Source organism: Adiantum capillus-veneris, chromosome 7 (assembly GCF_014529385.1).
Source record: "Adiantum capillus-veneris isolate H3 chromosome 7, ASM1452938v2, whole genome shotgun sequence".
In the NCBI taxonomy this organism is placed as follows: Eukaryota; Viridiplantae; Streptophyta; class Polypodiopsida; order Polypodiales; family Pteridaceae; genus Adiantum; species Adiantum capillus-veneris.
This window is the reverse complement of record NC_140937.1, coordinates 102968186-102987023: the sequence shown is the minus strand read 5'-3', so window position 1 is coordinate 102987023 and position 18838 is coordinate 102968186. Positions and strand designations below refer to the sequence as shown.

The window sequence follows — 18838 nt, the reverse complement described above, 5'->3', positions numbered from 1 at the left end:
TATGTACACCCTGTCCTACCTGTACACATGTGGGCCCCACGTAACCACCTGGCTCTGAAAAATGGGCAATTCTTTATTTGATACACCATGCATGTATATGTACATATGCGCAATCCCTTGCTCCAAAAAACTCCTGACAACGCCCACTGCCACAGTCTATCTCAACCCTTACACGCACACATGGCCACTCAATCTCACTCTCTTACACAGAACACCGCTAATCTGGGGGGGAGGGGACACATCCACACTACCGACATTGCAAGATAATAGAAGAACAAGATAAAGAGAGGGGGAGAAGGGGAAACGACACAAAAATTGGGCAATGATGGTTTGATATGCTTGAAGAGAACATTTACAAAGCTTCCTTGGCCATCACAATGGCAATCCTCGACAAAGGTGTTTGATAGGCACACTCCTCTATCAAAAAACTCACTCTACAGGCTTCAAAGGGCTCCATAAATCCCTTAAAATGATTTAAGAAATCACTTTTAAAGGGGGGCTCTTTCAACTTTGAAAACCCCTCTCTGGTTGGCCCGCTTTGAAACTTGAAATTGGGATACGCGGTTGCCCTCTCGCTTGCACTCTCTAGCGGCTCCTCTTTGCTTTGAGTGGGGGGACACTAGCAATGTCGCTAACATCACTAGTGCCTTTGGCACATTTGATTTTTTTACTTTTTACTCTCTTTCTTTCTCTCTCAATTTCCCCTCCTCTTTGGGATTTTCACCCTTTGAATCGACCATCGCTAACCACACTGGAGTTCCCCTTTATTTAGGATCAACTTGCCTTTGACTTCCCTGAACTTGCCTTGGGCTCACCTTGGGCGCTCCCTCTTCATTCTCCAACTCTCACAACCCATCTCAAACTTCACTTCCCCTTGGGACTTCAACCTTCCCTCTCCCCAAGCCATAGTGAGGTTGCTAGTGGGGGGGAGGGCTTTGCCCTTGATTCAAAAATTTTGGGCCTTATTGGCCATGGGAAGCGTCCGTAGGCAGTCTTGCCCATGTCATCAATGTGTCATGCAACGTCCGCAGTGCTCTGCGCCATAGCCAAGCATCCTAGATCAATGGTCAATGGCCCCATATGCAGCTCTATCCATTTGTCCCCAAGTGCGCTGTCCGTCGAGGATCTGCAAACCCTTCCAACTTTGAACCGACATATCTTTCACACCGTAACTCACTTGAGGAGCTGTTTGGACTACCTCGCATATCATCTCAAAAACCACACTCTAATGCTCAATTGTGACACTTTAGAGACTTTGACCTGCCATCTTGATTAGCCTCTTTTGGATCCCTTTTGGCTTGAAAAACCCAATTAGACATACATTTACCTCATCACCTACCTCGCTAGGGCCTTTGCACTTACTTTAACACTTTGCCATGCACTTGTCTGCAATCTTATCTCTGCCTGGCACCACTTCTAGCCTCGACCAACTTTGTGTGCACCAACGTGTCATGGGTAGACATAAGTATATGCTTACAAAGTTTCATAGTATAGAATCTAGGATGGGAAAAATTAGAAAAATATAACTTTATATTTGTTTTCGTACAAGACAAAAACTACAATAGGCCTCTACTTTAGTGGAGATCAAGATGGCTACATACCAAGGATATAGATTCTTGCAAATGATACTTTCACCGGAACACTCGTTTGTGAGTATTGTTTGTAACTTTTAGATATATTTTTAAATTAAATTTTTTTAAGTTAATTTCTAACTATGAATTGATCTAGCCTATCTCTGAGTAATGTAGGAGGTTCAATGCAAGAAAGATCTTGATGTTATGGTTGGCAATGAGAAGCAAACTAGGAGGATAGATGAGGAGGGTACTCGCACCATGTTCTCATAGGAGTCACCTCTTTATGCTGATAGAAAGGACAATGACGACTCAAATAATAATATTCTTCAATGGCATTAGGCTATATTTAATTTTATTCTAGATAGATCAATACCTTTGTATAGATTGATGTTGTATACATACAATTCTCATCTATATAATCGCTCTATTTTAGTTATTCTTGCATATTCAAATACTGTCAAGTTCATTTAAGTTTACTTTGAAGTGACGGTGTGAGCGGGATGGAAACACGCACAACGCCTATATAATGACCCGACACACACTCTTGGGATGATACACACACACATTATGGGGCACCACTCGGCTTACACAACCAGCCTGGCCGAGACAGGAAACACACAGACGGAGTGAGAAGAGAGAGATTTTCCACTTGCCCACTCAACACTCACACATACACACTCACACACACTCTCTCAATTCAGCTCAAAGGAGGCAAATTTTTGTTGTTTAGACTCAATGAAGCTCATCCCAACACCAATGGGGCAAATAGTTTACACAGTATTGAGGAAATACACCAGATACAACCACAAAGTTAAGCAGAGGCTTCACTCACCGGAGAAGATTACACAGAAAAAACAGTAGAAAATCTATGAGGAATTTGGCAAAATGGACAACGCCATTGCGTCTGGAACGCCCAAAAACCCCACCCTACAATGTCACAGTGCTCAAATCCGACCTCAGATGAGCAGTTTAGGGCCAAAAAATGCTCCAAAAACAGCAAAAAACACCCTTGCGGCTGTTCCTCCTCTCTTCTCCACGTTTTTTCTGGTCTCTCATAGTTTTTTCAGTTCCCACACTTAGCTTTACTAGTTGGGCACCCGTGGCCTTTTAGGTGACCTCAAACGGACCCCGAACAGGCCAAAAACTGACCTCGCAGTGCATTGTTGTCACCTTTTAACATCATCCGCACACCTGGCACTCAGTTTTTCCAAATAATGCATCCCGCAACCACGTGAAGTGGCCCCAAAAAGTGTTCCTTGTGATGACCTTTCTGCATAAGTATCACAAGAAAACACCCACTTCGTGTCCATACTTCTCCGCGTGCAAGTATTGACCCAGCTCGACCTCGTGACGCCACTCGATGCCATCTGACGCACCTACTTACCTCATGACGTCGGCCCGCGGATAGCTTCCTCGAGAAGTTTTACGCGCTACCAACTCCTCCTTATTGTAGAAAAAACACACTGGTACTGATAATACTAAAAATCGCTGCACTATGTACACCCTGTCCTACCTGTACACACGTGGGCCCCACGTAACCACCTGGCTATGGAAAATGGGCAATCCTTTATTCGATGCACCATGCATGTGTATGTACATATGCGCAATCCCTTGCTCCAAAAAACTCCTGACATAATTTGCCCATCCCCTAGCCTGCTAGATCATTCATGATCAGCAGTAGCAAAGAGAGATATGAGACTCGCCGCATCACAGGTCTCCTCATCCTTCACCAACATTGCTTGCTCCACAGACAACTCATCTTGCTCCACCATCATTAACCTGGCATGATATAATTTAAGACGCAATCCATTTACCCTTGACTTATGTAGAATCCCATCCAGGTTAGCCAACTGATATGTACCATTTGGAAAACACTCCACTACCTTGAAAGGGCCTTCCCACTTAATCTGAAACTTCTTTTGGAAGGTGTTGTCCAGCTTACTGTTGTAACGCAAAACTAAGTCATGCTTCTTGATACCCTTACTTTTGACCTTTTCATTTATCTTTGCCAAAGCCTTATCCTGCATCTGTCCATAATGCTCCAATGCGCTCATCCTATCCAACTGAATCCTGGCCCCTTATCTGAAAGTAGCTCTAATGGCACCCCAAACTTGCAACATATTTCATCATACACAAATTTTGCCACATCCTTTGCAGTGATCTGTTTTACTGCTATAGCCTCTACCCATCTAGAAAGATAGTCCACTGCCGTCAAGATATAGCTTTTGCCCCTGCTTGTGATAGGTAACGGGCCTATTACATCAATCCCCCACTTTTCCAACACATCAAACGCCATAATGGTTTTTCGTAGCTATGGCTTCAACACTCTCTTCCCAAATGCTTGACACCTATTGCAAGACCTACACCAATGGTGAACATCCTTGTGCAAACTAGGCCATACATACCCCTCTTGCAAAATCTTATGCAAGGTGATCTTTAGAGCAAAATGGCCACCACATGCGCCTTCATGATTCTCTTCCAACACTCTGTAAAGCTCTTCCCGCCAAGGTACACGTCTCAACACGAGATCAGCCCCTTTCATATATAAAACATCACCAATCAATTTGTACCTGTATGCTCTACGCACAAAGCCATACTTCTTAGACTTCTGAATCTCCTTTGGAATGATTCTTGTTAGCAAAAACTCCTCTTCTTGAGCCAAACTTTCCCGGCCATGATAAAGAGGTAAAGTGTTCCTCAACACAAATAGCTCCCCAATCATGCCTTGAGCTGCTTCATGTGCCTCTCCATTTAGAGCACGCTCAATGTGTCTGATGATCCATGCTTCGAACTTTTTTAACAGGCCTTTAATTCTGAAGCACATTTCCTTCAATGAGGTGTTCTTGCTCTTCCACACACCCAACACTTGCTTCACCACTAACAAGGCATCACCTTTTATGCTCAACCTTCGAACCCCATGCTTCAAACAAATGTGTAATGCGGCTTCCAGAGTAGCATATTCAGCCTCATTGTTACTATGAGTATCCAATTTGAACCCTCTCTTGCATACTAGCTTCCCCTCTAGATCATAAAGTGCTATACCCCCTGAAGCTGCATCATGGCTCTTTCTGTATGAACCATCAAAGAAAAACACATGTGCATTGCTGATCTGTGGCACTTCTTCAACTACCTTTCTCACCACCTCTTCCTTAACAAAAAGGGGATTCTGCTTGTAGGTCAACAAATCAGCTAGGGTAGCCCTTGTACTATCTTCCACTAGAAAAGAAAACTCAAACTCTTGCAGCTCAATTACCCATTTCTTCACCACATTTGACATGTTAGTACCATTAATTAACTGTGGCAAAAAGGCATAACTCGTCAAGAAAACAAAAGGCCGTGGTAGCAAGTAATGACGAAATCGTCGACAAGCAAATATTACACTGGCCATCACTAGCTCTACTTCCGAGAACTTTCTCTCCGCTACCAACTTCACTCGGCTTGCACAATACACTGGCCTCATATAATGGCTGCCCTCCCCTTTTGCAATAGCATGGCTCCAATGGCATCATCCCCTACTGATGGATTTACATAAAACACTTTCTCCCAATCAGGAGCCTGCATGGCTGACAACCCCCCTAACACTTCTTTCAACTCTTAAAAACACTTCTTCACACTTGTCATCCCATTGCAATGGATCATGCTTTTCCACTTGCTGTAATGGATAAAGAAGCTACGAAGACAATGGAATAAACCGTGCCATGTACTTCACTTTGTGTATAAAAGTTGCCAATTGCTTTGTACTCGTTGGTGATGGAAGAAGAATAATAGACTTAACCTTATCTGGATCATCCTCAATGCCATTTTCTGACACCATATGGCCCAATAACTTCACCCTTGGCTGTGCTAGATGAAATTTCTTTGGATTTAGTTGTCCTCCACATTCATCATATCGAGCCAATACCATCTGCAGCTTCTCATGGTGTTCAACCCTATTGCTATAAACACAGAAGTCATCCATAAAATCTTTAACACAACTACCAATGAATGGTTCCAACACCCTATTTGCTCTCTCTTGATAGAAGGAAGGTCCATTTGACAACCCAAATGGCAATACTGTGTAGCAATAGAAGCCCCATGGCGTAATAAAAGTAGTCTTTGTGCGGTCTTTAAGAGCAATCTTCAATTGAAAATAGCCTGAAAAACCATCACACACACTGTACCTCTCATAACCTGCCACTGAATCCAAGATCTGATCGATGATTGGAAGAGGATATGGGTTCTTCTTAGTGGCTGCATTTAAGGGTTTAAAATCTACACAAATTTCCACTTTCCATCCTTCTTTGGACTGACTACAACTGGACTCACCCATTCCGTGGTCTCCATAGGGATTATGAACCCTGCCTTCAACAACTTGTCCACCTCTTCTCACAAGGCTTCCATTTGCTCTTGACCCATCCTTCTTAGCCTTTGCCGCACTGGCTTAGCACCTTCTTTTAGCTCTATATGCATCTCTTCGCCCTTGAACCGTCTGATCTCTTCATATGAAGTAATGAACAAATCAGGAAAACTAGCCAGCATGTGAAAATATATATCCTCCTCCATAGCTGAGAGGTCTCTACTGATCATTTGTGTCATCAATTCCTGCTTCTTTGACAACTCAACCTTGGTTTGAATCAGCCCTTCAATCACTTCATAAGGCCCTTCACTTTCATCTTCAACCTCATTCGCAAATGCAACTAAACCAAACTCCTAGATTTCTTTGTCCATCAAAAGAAATGCAACATCAGCATCCTCATCACTGCTGGTAGTGCTATCACTATCCTCATCTGTCACCGTGGAAGAGTCTTCATCACTAGACTCATCCTTACCTTCATAAAGCTCATCTAATCGTTTCCTTGTGTCCATATTATAAAGCTTCTTGGTACCTGTCTTTCCATAGAGGCTAATCGTACCATGTCGCCAATCTTGAACAGCTCCCACTGCACGTAACCATGGTCTGCTCAGTATAATAGGATATGCTGCCAACCTTGTTGGCATCACATGAAAATCAACCACTGCCTTTGCATCATATGCCTCCACTTCTAAGCTCTTTACAACACCCAAGCATTTAACTTTTTGATGGTTTGCCAATCTGATCTGAAAACCTGACACCCCAGCCACTGTGAGACCCATCTTCTCAACGCATGAGTGTGTTATGACGCATATTTGGGCTCCGCCATCCACATAACCTTGTCCCAAATTTTTCCTTTTATGCCACACATCTACTATTGGACAAATGTCTGGTAGCTCATCCATTGTCAACACCTTTATTGAACCTCTCTCTGGCTCTTTCTCCATTGGGTTAACCATCCTCTTCCATTGTCGGTTTAGCTTAGGCACCATCTCTATAAGCTGCCCAAAAGTAACATATGCCTTCCTGCTCGTCAGATCCTCCTTCAAGTCATAGCTTAATTGCCCATCCTCTAGTGGAAAATTTGAAACATGAAACTTTCGACGAGCTCTCCTTTTCCTCTTGGCCTTGACATCCTCGCCTTCATGGCTCTTTCCTTTCTTCTTACTAGGACCTGGGGTACTTCTTCCTTCCTTATCCTCTGTGGTCCTCTTCCCAATAGTCATCACTAATCTATCCTCTAGCTTTGATGCCTTCTCCAAGGTGACTACACTTAGCACTTTTGTCTTTCCCCTTTCCTCTTGGGTTAATCCACTGGTTCCTTCATCTCCCTTAATTTCGATGCCATAATCATTTGACCTAGTTAACACCTATCTTGGCAATGGATACATGTCTCCCCCCATCCTTGGTGGCTTATCACACTGCGGGCTGATGTGACCCAACTCTCCACAATTGTAACATGTGGGCGTCTGCCTCCAAAACCTACCATTGCTTTGTCCAACACCATTTCTAAGCCTTTCTTCGCCTCCTGGCTGATTTGCAAACCTCCCTCGACCTCGATTATTTCCCACTTGACCTAGCATGTTTAGGCTGAGATTCTTCATTAAATCTACCATTTGCCTCATGTCTTGCCTTAGCCCATCATCTTGCACTGATGTAGTGACCACTGCTGGCATAACCTAAGTAGTAACACGAACCACTGGTTCATGATGAATCCCTGACACGCGACCTTGTAAAGACTCTATAGGCTGAAATTTAGACCTCATGGGCAAAGACTCCACCCCTAACTGGCTCATTTTACTCAACTTCCACTCTTGGTTCCTTGCTACCTCTAGTGCATCTTCATATGTCCTAGGCTTCTTTAGCTCCACTCTCCAACGTATATTCTCCCAAAGACCAGCCAAGAACTTGTCCTTCTTCATCATGTTAGGCGGGGGTATCTGTGGTGCTAAGGCCTTGCACATCCGCTCCCATGCCAATGAGAACTTACGTATGTACGCATCTACTGGCTCACCTTCCTTTTGCACCAAAGCCTGTACTTCTTGCCACACTTTGTCAGGATCTTCTAACGTCACAAACTCCACTTCCAACCCATGTCGTAGATTGTCCCAACTCAACCTTACAGGTGGATCAGCCACACACAACTCCTCTTCAAATGCTTTACACCAAACTCGTGCATCACTCTTCAAACAAATTTGGAGAAGGCGTAACATCTGCGTAGTGTCATGAATCTGGTTGCTAATGCAAGCAACCTCCATCTTTTCCAAAAAATCTTCCATATCTTCATCACTTCTTCCATAAAACTCCGGATAAGAGAAAGCCATGGCTACCCAAGTTACAATGCTTTGAGAACCCCTTTGAACACACGTGCAAGAAACCAAAACTTTTGACTACCCAATCTCCAGAAACTTCAATGGAGCTCAACTTTAGATAAGGACAAACACATGCACATCAAATGAGTTTTCATAGTTGATCATCGGAATTACAACAGGCAAAGGATATTCCAAGATCTCTCGTAATCTTCTTGCCCCGAACATAAAGACTATGCGCTGCTGGAAAAAAATCTTCCTGGACACATGGACATTTATCTGGATTATTTGAGTTAAATGGAATAGAGTGAATTAAGGGCCATTTTGATCATCCATTAAAGCCAACCATGAAGCTCCCAAGAAGGCACACCTGTCTTATCCTCTGATTTTGCCAAAATTTCAGCAGCATAATAGCATAAATGGCTCACAAGACCAAAAAATCAGCCATCATAACTTGGAAAAATTTTGGTACAGTTTCCCCAGAAATAGAGCAGTAGGAACCCAAAATATAGACTGTATATGTATGCATAAACTGTCAACAATAGACCTGAGCATTAAGTAGGACTCACTAGTACATAGCCTATGGCGAGGTCACAAAAAGGGTGCTCCAGCTACCTGTATCACCGAAAGGATCTCCATATTTGAGAATCCCCCAACTCAATAAAAACCTCACGCTATCGACCCTCACACGAAAGCTAATGCAAATCGCGTATAGTCAAGTCTCAGAAATGACTATCTTCCAGACCAAGTCTCAGAAATGGCTGGGACTGCCAAATACAACCAAGTATGGCTCCACAAATTCGTACAATGGCAGTTTCCACAAGTAACGTACAATCCAGCAAACAATGCACTCAAATAGGCGCCAAGTGATGCATACCCACAACAACTGCAAGTGACATCACTGCTAGTATATCACTGTACTTCAGCTACCTATACCTGTGTGAATCACCTGTACCTGTCCCTGTAACCTGTAACCTGTAACCTGTAACTCGAATCTCGAAGCTTGAAGCTCGAAGCAGAAGGTACTCGAAGAAGATCCTCAGTGGGGACACCAAAAGAATGTGAGCGGGATGGAAACACACACAACGCCTCTATAATGACCCGACACACACTTTTCGGATGATACACACACACATTATGGGGCACCACTCGGCTTACACAACCAGCTTGGCCGAGACAGGAAACACACAGACGGAGTGAGAAGAGAGAGATTTCCCACTTGCCCACTCAACACTCACATATACACACTCACACACACTCTCTCAATTCAGCTCAAAGGAGGCAAATTGCTGTTGTTTAGACTCAATGAAGCTCAGCCCAACACCAATGGGGCAAATAGTTTACACAGTATTGAGGAAATATACCAGATACAACCACAAAGATAAGCAGAGGCTTCACTCACCGGAGAAGATTACACAGAAAAAACAGCAAAAAGTATGTGAGGAATTTGGCAAAATGGACAGCGCCATTGCATCCGGAACGCCAAAAAACCCCACCTTACAATGTCACAGTGCTCAAATCCGACCTCGGATGAGGAGTTTAGGGCAAAAAAATGCTCCAAAAACAGTAAAAAACACCTTTGCGACTGTTCCTCCTCTCTTCTCCACGTTTTTTCTGGTCTTCTCTCGGTTTTTTCAGTTCCCACACTTAGCTTTATTAGTTGGGCACCCGTGGCCTTTTAGATGACCTCAAACGGACCCCGAACAGGCCATAAACTGACCTCGCGGTACATAGTTGTGTCACCTTTTTGCATCATCCGCACACCTGACACTTAGTTTTTCCAAATAATGCATCCCGCAACCACGTGAAGTGGCCCCAAAAAGTGGTCCTCATGATGACCTTTCTGCATAAGTATCACAAGAAAACACCTACGTCGTGTCCATACTTCTCCGCGTGCAAGTATTGACCACGTTCGACCTCCTGAGGCCATTCGATGCTATCTGACGCACCTGCTTACCTCATGTCGTCGGCCCGCGGATAGCTTTCTCGAGAATTTTTACGCGCTTCCAACTCCTCCTTATAGTAGAAAACACACACTGGTACTGATAATAGTGAAAATCGTTGCACTATGTACACCCTGTCCTACCTGTACACATGTGGGCCCCACGTAACCACCTGCCTATGGAAAAGGGACAAACGTTTATTCGATGCACCATGCATGTGTATGTACATATGCGCAATCCCTTGCTCCAAAAAACTCATGACAACGAAAAACATACCACGATGATCCATGGTTTTCATTTCCGTTTAAGTGTCGTTACTTTTGCCACATCAACCGCCTTTTGTTTTAGTGCTTGCAAAACAGTCCGAAGTGTACATTTTGCACTTTTAGTCCATGTGTTTTTGTGTGTTGTTGTGCGTGTGTGTGTGTGTGTGTGTGTGTGTGCGTGCGCGTGCACCTATGTTTGATTGATGTGTGTTTATGATATATGTTAACTTACGATGGGTGTATGTGTAAATTTGGATATATCATGATACTCAAGAGTGAAAATGTGTATCAACTAAAGTGGTTGCCTTACACTGCCTTTCGCGTGGGGAGTGCCTTACTAACAATATATTCTGATTAAAACATAATCAATATTAAAATACAAACACAAGGTTTAGAGATTATTCCAAATCAAATCAATACTTATACATATAATCATAATAAAGAAAAGACCTCCAATAGACATAACGTGTTAAGAAAAAACATCTCTCGTAGCTAAAAGTTTATAGGAATCTCTACATGAATGGGAATGCATACTAAGGTGTGTCTCAAAAAATATATTTTATTGCATGTGCCCAATCATTCAATAAAGATGTAGAGGCAATCTAGGTGTAGCAATAGCTTGTAAGCGTTTTTCCATGTCAACAGTTAGTTCAAACTTCTCGGACATATCAAGGACGCCTTCACTTGCACAATACCATGTGAATGCTTGAACCAATGTTGCAAGCATGAGATGAACATTGGAGATGCCCAAAGCCCATCCAGGGCATCTTCTACGTCCCATTCCAAAAGGCAAGATATCAAATTGTTGGCCCCTTAAGTCAATATTCTTCTTTGCAAACCTCTCTGGGAGAAATTCAAGAGGTTCTTCCCATGCAGAAGAATCCCTACCTATGGCCCAAGTATTGACATATACGCAAGTACCAGGACTAATTTTGAAACCTCCAATGATACATTCTTGCTTAGCCTCTCGTGGAATGAGAAACGGTGCAATCGGATGCAAACGCATACTCTCTTTGATCACATATTCAAGATAAGTTAGATTTGGAATGTCACTCTCTTCAACAAGCCTTCCCTTTCCAACCACATTGTCCAACTCCTCATGGAGTTTCTTCATTACCTTTGGATGGTTTATGAGTTCAGCCAAACTCCATTCTACTACTGTAGCAGATGTGTCAGAGCCTCCAATAAATACATCCTGAGGAAAATAAAACGATATCAAAATTAGAAGGAAAGAAATTTCAAATTAGCATTCACCGCTTACAAGGGCTCAAACAAACAAACACAAGCCAATGGTAGCTAGTAAATCAAGCATGAATAACTGATAACATTTTAGACACATTGTTATTCATCGACACAGTTGACATCTATATATTTAAAGAACTTCATTGTCCATACCAATGTACTCATTCTTTTCAAAACAACCACAACACAAATCCAAGTTTCAAAATCACATATTAAAAGAGAGCATTTGCAACTTTGGAGACGCTTTGTTTGCAAAATCATATACATGTAGCGGATTGTTTTAAATGGACATGAATCCCTTTTAAAATTTATGACAATAGCTAGTCACTAATGCAACAAATAAATAATATCCCTTAATGGCAAAATATGTTCAACTAAGTACAAGTCACCCGGAGGCTGGATCTGTACAACTAGTCACCCGAGCCATGGGGGTCCAACCAAGCAAGCCAAGAAATGTAGTCAACCAAGTAGAAAACCCCCAAGAGATGCATCACATCCTTTATGAGGCTATGCAAGTTGCCCACCTCATTCCTTGACGTACATACACATCCTCAAACTTCTTCCCCATCACCATATTCCTGCAATTTATGTTATTCACCACTAGGCTCCCCGCACCTCCACTGAGCCCTCGAGCTTCCCGCTGCAGAGCTTCTTGCACAAGCCTCCGAACCTCCACAAGGAGATTTAGAAATTTTCTCATGTAGGAAATCGGAGTCTTTCTCATTGTTTTTCATACAATGCATAACATCATGAGCTTCTCCTCGAGAGGCACCGCATACCTAGCTAGGTATGCGGCGCCTCCCTCACAGAAGCTCATGATGTTGAGGTAAGTCACAATGTGGGAAATATTGTTAGAATTTGTCCAAAACTTCTTGTGAGCTCCCCCTCTGAAAGATTCCATCTTCTTGGGGTTGAAGAGCTCAGTTGCATACACTTGCAGGAGAAACCTCTACTAGGGACTAAGCCATGCAAACGCCACATCACTGCTATCGAAGCACACGTGCATGCCTGCAACAATGTGAGGGCGATAGGCCGGGCCAAGGAGGCATCGTGGGGCTATAAGATCTCCGTGGCCATTTGAGGGATGCCACAATGGCGCGAACGCCCTCTAAATAAAGGCCCATCACGAGGCCATAGTTGGTGATTTGGGCGAGCTCGCAGAGAGATTGGCCAATGGCTGGCAAGTTGGCCGAGCAGATATTGTAGGTGGCCGATGATGGTCTGGGCGGGAGATTCGGGCGGCCATTGTACTGCAGCTATCCTCCAACTACTGAGAGCCTTTCACAGCAGGACAAGAGAGACTACATAGATGGCAATGAGAAGAATCCATTGAGAATAGCTCAGTTATGATAAGGTGCAAACTATAACTTCGATTGTGAGAGGCTTCATACATATATATAGACTCATGCGAGATAATCAATTTGTTGTGGCTTGCATTATTTGTTGTACTGCATTGCTGCTGACCGGTAAACAACATGTATGTATCTTCACATCAATTGGCATTCTAAACAATAAAATGGAAAGAGAGGCATTTGAGAATGATCAATTCATTTTTTTCAAGTCTCATTAAAAACTACGCAAAATTTACAAAAATTCTCTCATTTCAAGCACCAGATCCGTTGAAGAAGGTGAGGTAACGCTTCGTCTGATGAGAGCACACCTAATGCGATGCATGCAGGGATGAAGGATGAGGAAAGAGCCTGATGAGAGGGATGCACCTACACGAGTGCAACACAGACGCATTAAGTATTTCTTTCAAAGGGCATGAAGCCTGACATCAAGAACCCTTGGCCATACTGGTTTACGATAGTGGGATAACCCTCGCGTTGAGGAGGGTGTGATGCAATACTGGCTGTGACCTAAACATTCAATTCATTTGCCCTTTTGAATTATATATTAGTTTTCTCTAATCCCTAATCTCCCACAAATACAGTATATGTTTCATTGGTGTGTGTGTGTGTGTGTGTGTGTGTGTGAGAGAGAGAGAGAGAGAGAGAGAGAGAGAGAGAGAGAGAGATGAAGAAGAAGATGTAATTTTATGCAAATTTCAAATTTATGCAATGATACCAATGCACTGATTGCAAAACATTCAACTTAAAAAAGCACAATCATTTGTACTTGATGCATCAACCAGAGAATCAAAACCTTAACCAGAGAAGTCTAGAATGTACCAGGATTGCGGCCATGATGTGTTGATCAGTCATGGGAACGTCCTTATTATTTGCATTGGTGCGCGAGGCAGCCAGTAGAACATCCAGCAAGCCATTAGACTCCTTACTCTCCTCATCATCGACACTTTTAATATCACGTCTCTCGTCTATTATGGCCTGGAACAAGGCTCGGGTCCGCTTAGCGGTGGCCTTCATGCGCTTCAAATAGCCATGGGGGTCCAGCCAAGCAAGCCAAGGAATGTAGTCTCCCAAGTAGAAAACACCCACCAAATGAAGTACATCCTCTATAAGGCTATGCAAGCTGCCCACCTCATCCCCTATGCCTGCACGCACATCCTCAAGCTTCTTCCCCATCACCATTCTGCAGTTGATGTTATTCGATGCCGTCAACAGGCTTCCCCGCACCTCCACGGCCTCCCCTCGTCCATGGCTGCCGAGTCGCAGGACCGCCTGCACCAGCCCCCGTGCCTCCCCCTCCCTCACATGCCTGAAAGCTTCCATCTTCTTGGGGCTGAATAGCTCGGTCGCATACATTTGCCGGAGAAACTTCCAATAGGGACCCAGCGGCGCAAACGTCACATCGCTGCTGTCGAAGCACACGTGCACGGCAGCAGCAGTGCGAGGGCGATAGGCCAGGGCGGCATCGTGGGTCTGCAAGATCTCCTTGGCCATTTGGGGCGAGGATGCCACAATAGCGTGAATGCCCCCTAAGCGGAGGCCCATCAAGGGGCCATAGGTTTGGGCGAGCTTGCAGAGAGACTGGTGGGGAAGGTGGCCGAGAAGATGGAGGTGGCCGAGGATGGGCCAGGCGGGAGGTCCGGGCGGCCGTGTTTGTGGAGCAGCTGGCCACCAGCTAGTGAGAGCTGCCTTCCGGAGGAGGAGAAGAGAGGTTACAGAGATGGCAATCAGAAGAAGCCATTGAGAATAATGCAGCTCGACTGTGAAAGGATCCATACAGACTTGCAAGAAAATCAACTTGTTTTTGCAGCAGTGCTGCTGCTCGGTAAATAAATATCGCTAGCCGCAGACATTCTCATGAATTCCATTAGCACTAGCGCGCAGGCAGAGTAGGCAATACAGAGCGTCAGGTCTTGAATGAAGACCCTGTCATGGAGCCCACACCGCACGGTACATTTGTTGCTCGGGACACCACCATAGTCAACTTCGTGTTTCACTCAAACTTTATCAATCTTACTACGAATTTGTTATTAGGAGGATAAGGTGATGGTCACATGGGGCAAACTGAAAAGAACTATGGTAGAATTCCCCCGCAAGCTGCAGCAGAGTTTCGTAAAAAAAACGTTTCTTCTTTCACTTCGGCCCGTGAATCATGTTTCCAAAATTTTCTCCTCTATTTGAGGAGTATCAATGAATTTTCATTGATTACTTTACCAAAGTCCAAGGTAATACAAAAAAGAAAACCTTTTATTTCCACACTCCTAGATTGTATTAAGAGCCAAGTCCCGCCCAGGGGGAGTGGGGTAACTGGACTGCTACTAATCCATGGTCGCACTCTAGGAGTATAGTGTCTGCCGGCATTATCGTATTCCCACTAAAACTAAGTGAAAAGCAAGGGAGCAGTGGAAGTCCTCCGTGCACCGGCAGATGCCAGTATTCATAGGCTTGTCTTCTGCTCTAGCATTGTCTGCGCCATCTCTGGCATGCCTTCTGTGCCACCAAACTAGCCATGACTTCTACAGTTGAATGAGCGCCCAACGCCCAACACAATGGCAATAAAAACCAGGTACGTTTCTCGAAAATGCAGCGCAATCCTCCTGCAAGAAAGTTGCGCCAGAAACACCCATCAAGGCTAGTGCTATTCCCCTACTCAGCTGAACGTACTCTGTCCTGATTCGTGTGTGTGTGTGTGTGTGTGTGTAGTTGTATTAAATCTTACTTAATAAGACATAATTGAACTTTTACATTCAAAAGACAACTGGCCAAGGAACAATGAACTGATTTGTACAAAAATAACTCAGTATCAGAATTATCTAAGTACAATGATTGTAAGAAAGAGATCCTCTTTCAATGTGGTAGGTAGTAAAAAAACTTCCCCGTTTTTCAATGGATATTTCATAACAGTAATGTTGCTTGCCAAAGAAAAGAAACCTTCCAAGATAAGATAGAGTCCTTACCTACATCCATCCAAACAAACAAGACAACAATTCAGTTAGCTTTGCATGTGTTTTACAGGTATCAATGGACCATATCAGTTGTTATCCATGTCCATCTTATAGGACTTTCACTACAAGAGGCTCTTCATATTAGCGACACTCACACAGCGACGCTCAAAAAAAAAATTCCCGGCGTCGCTATGAGCGTCGCTATAAGCGTCGCTATGAGCGTCGCAAATTTCTTTGTAAATTTGCGACGCTCATAACGACGCTTATAGCGACGCTCATAACGACGCCGGCTGGGGTAAAAAAATAACAAAGCGCGCCCAAAAACTCAGATCTCAGATCTGAGTTTTTCGACGCCCTCAAGCAAGGAGCAGGTAACTCTCTCCCTCACTCTCTCTCTCTCTCTCTCTTTTTCTTCTCCACACACACACACACACACACACACGATGAGAGGAAGGAGAGCCAAGTATGCTCTTTCCCTCTCCTCATTCTCATGTTCCCTTCCCCTCTTTCTCTCTCCCTCTCTCTCTCTCTCACACACACACATACACACACACATAGTGTTTTTGAGAGAGAGAGAGAGAGAGAGAGAGAGAGAGAGTACAAACAAAAACAAAAACGCACACACACATGCATAAACAAAGAATGCACGCACACATTGAGAGAGAAAAAGAGAGAGAGAGAGCATGCATAAACAAAAAACGCACGCATTCAGAGAGGAAAAGAGAGAGAGAGAACATGCATAAACAAAAAACGCACACATTGAGAGAGGAAAAGAGAGAGAAAACATGCATACGATCCAAAAAAACGCACACACATTGAGAGAGAAAGAGAGAGAAACTAATTTAACGTCGTAGGAAACTAATTAAAATTAAAAGACCTAAAGATCTAATCGACGAGGAGTTGAACTCAAGACCTATTATTCAAGAGGGAAATGGCATAATCAATCTATCATACTTGGCATGGGTGATAGAAAGGTTATACCATTTATCTCTTTTTATTGGCACACACATCCACACACGCGCACACACACAAGAAGAAGAGAGTTATAACGTCGTAGGAAACTATCTTAAAAGACGTTAAAGATTAGGTTATATGTAGACTTACATTAAATTAGATTTAGGTTTATTTTTAACTAGATTTACGTTTATTTAAGCTAGATTTAGATTTACGTTATATTAGATTAGATTTAGGTCTCCATAGACTGCGATGCCTGCATGAAGCGGGTGAAGAAAGCCCTCAATGGAATATAGGGTATTGCTGCCTTCACTCATGGTGGGCTCCGTCGATCCAAAAGTACTGGTGAAATGTCTTCAGAAGATAGAGAAGAAGGTGGATCTTCAGGGCGGCAAGAGTCACTACATCCCCGACACAATGACCATCTAGACAACCTCTAGTCATTAGACTTACGTTAAATTAGATTTAGCTTTATTTTTAGTTAGATTTACGCTTATTTACGATAGATCGAGTCCACGCAAGAATTACTTACGGTTTAGGGTTTAGAGTTAGACGAACAGTGAAAAGATCTACTGTGAAAAGATGTTAAGATGAAGTGAAGTGCTACAGCTAGAGAAGAGGCAAAGGGGTTTTGTCCACTACATGCAGTATCATGTAGACGTGGGTGTGTAGATTTCTTGTACCCACAAATATAGGTATTGACCAATAAAGACGAGATTATAACCCGGTGGTTCTGATCTCCGTGAACCTCTAGACCGAGGTGTGCGGGGATTGGACATGACTAGAGAATGTGAGGTAAAGAGAGAGAGAGAGAGAGAGAGAGAGAGAGAGAGAGAGAGAGAGAGAGATAAGACGAAGAATGCCAATAGAATATTAAATTTGTTGTCCAGGTTATAAGTTTTTTATCCTCATTATGAGTAGCGACGAGGATGTGGGACCGTCCAACCGAAACACCTATCTCTCAACGAGGGTCTTATGTCCTTGTAATCAATGCAAGCATGCTGTGCGACGGACAAGACGTGTTTCTTTGCAGCACGTTCGCGAATTTGGCGAGTTCGATCCATCTATTATAGATCGATTTGTTGCCAATTATAACTCGTCGGACTCTGACGCTGGCCAACAAGCAGCAATCTTGCAACCCAATAGACGTGTTCGCAGGCGCTTTGGTCAAGCAGCATATGTGAGGCCACAAGATGTAGCCTCTGACAGCTCGGGGGATGATCATGCAGAGCACATTCCCAACGAGGCAATGTTTGAGCCCGAGATTGATGAAATGATCGAGACGATCATGGATTCAGAAAGGCTTATCTATGATGATATGAAAAGTGAAGCCGATACGCCATTGTATAATGGAGCACGTATGTCTAGATTGAAAGCACTCCTGGTTCTTCTCAACATGCAGGCAAAGTTTGGATGGAGTGACACTAGCGTCACAGCGCTTTTCAGGTGATCTATTACAATTAGTTTACTTTAATAGAACTCTAAATGTATAATGATCTGATAGATTTTTACACGACTGTATCATATTTTTATGTTGTGTAGATTGCTGAAAGAGCACATACTACCTTACGAAACTTGGGGATGGATTACAATTCTATCCACGCTTGTCCTAATGACTGCATTCTTTTCAGAGGGGAATACATAGACATGGAGAAGTGTCCGAAATGTGATTCCGAAAGATATCGAGTAGATCTCCACGGGACAAAAATTCCACAAAAGGTTTTGCGACATTTCCCTCTGCTTCCTCGCATCAAGCATTTCTTCGAATGTAAGTCCATGGCCACCCTAGCATCATGGCATGAGGAGAATAAATCTTCGGATGGTGTGCTACGAATTCCTGCAGATTGCGTAGCGTGGAAACATATAGATGGAACATGGTCGGATTTTGCCAGGGAAGCTCGAAATTTGCGCTTAGGCATGGCTATG

General features: G+C 43.6%; 1 protein-coding gene and 1 pseudogene across 1 annotated transcript; both read right to left on the bottom strand.

Moving 5' to 3' along the window:
- Positions 1–10869: 10869 nt before the first annotated feature.
- Positions 10870–14923, bottom strand: LOC147454348 (cytochrome P450 71AU50-like). Its single transcript, XM_086516341.1, has 2 exons — positions 13836–14923; positions 10870–11617 (listed from the first exon to the last, which is right to left on the bottom strand). Exons 1-2 carry the CDS (start codon positions 14787–14789, stop codon positions 11003–11005), a joined length of 1569 nt encoding a protein of 522 aa, XP_086372467.1. The 5' UTR covers positions 14790–14923; the 3' UTR covers positions 10870–11002.
- On the bottom strand, positions 11634–13114 carry LOC147454349 (cytochrome P450 76C1-like; annotated as a pseudogene).
- Positions 14924–18838: the final 3915 nt, after the last annotated feature.

What these genes read in the sequence shown, in the direction of transcription:
- LOC147454348 (XM_086516341.1), bottom strand. Translation starts at nt 14,789, where the DNA reads ATGGATCCTTTCACAGTCGAGCTGCATTATTCTCAATGGCTTCTTCTG. An exon ending in ACATCATGGCCGCAATCCTG is followed by an intron (nt 11,618 to 13,835) that starts GTACATTCTAGA and finishes TATTTTCCTCAG; the next exon opens with GATGTATTTATTGGAGGCTC.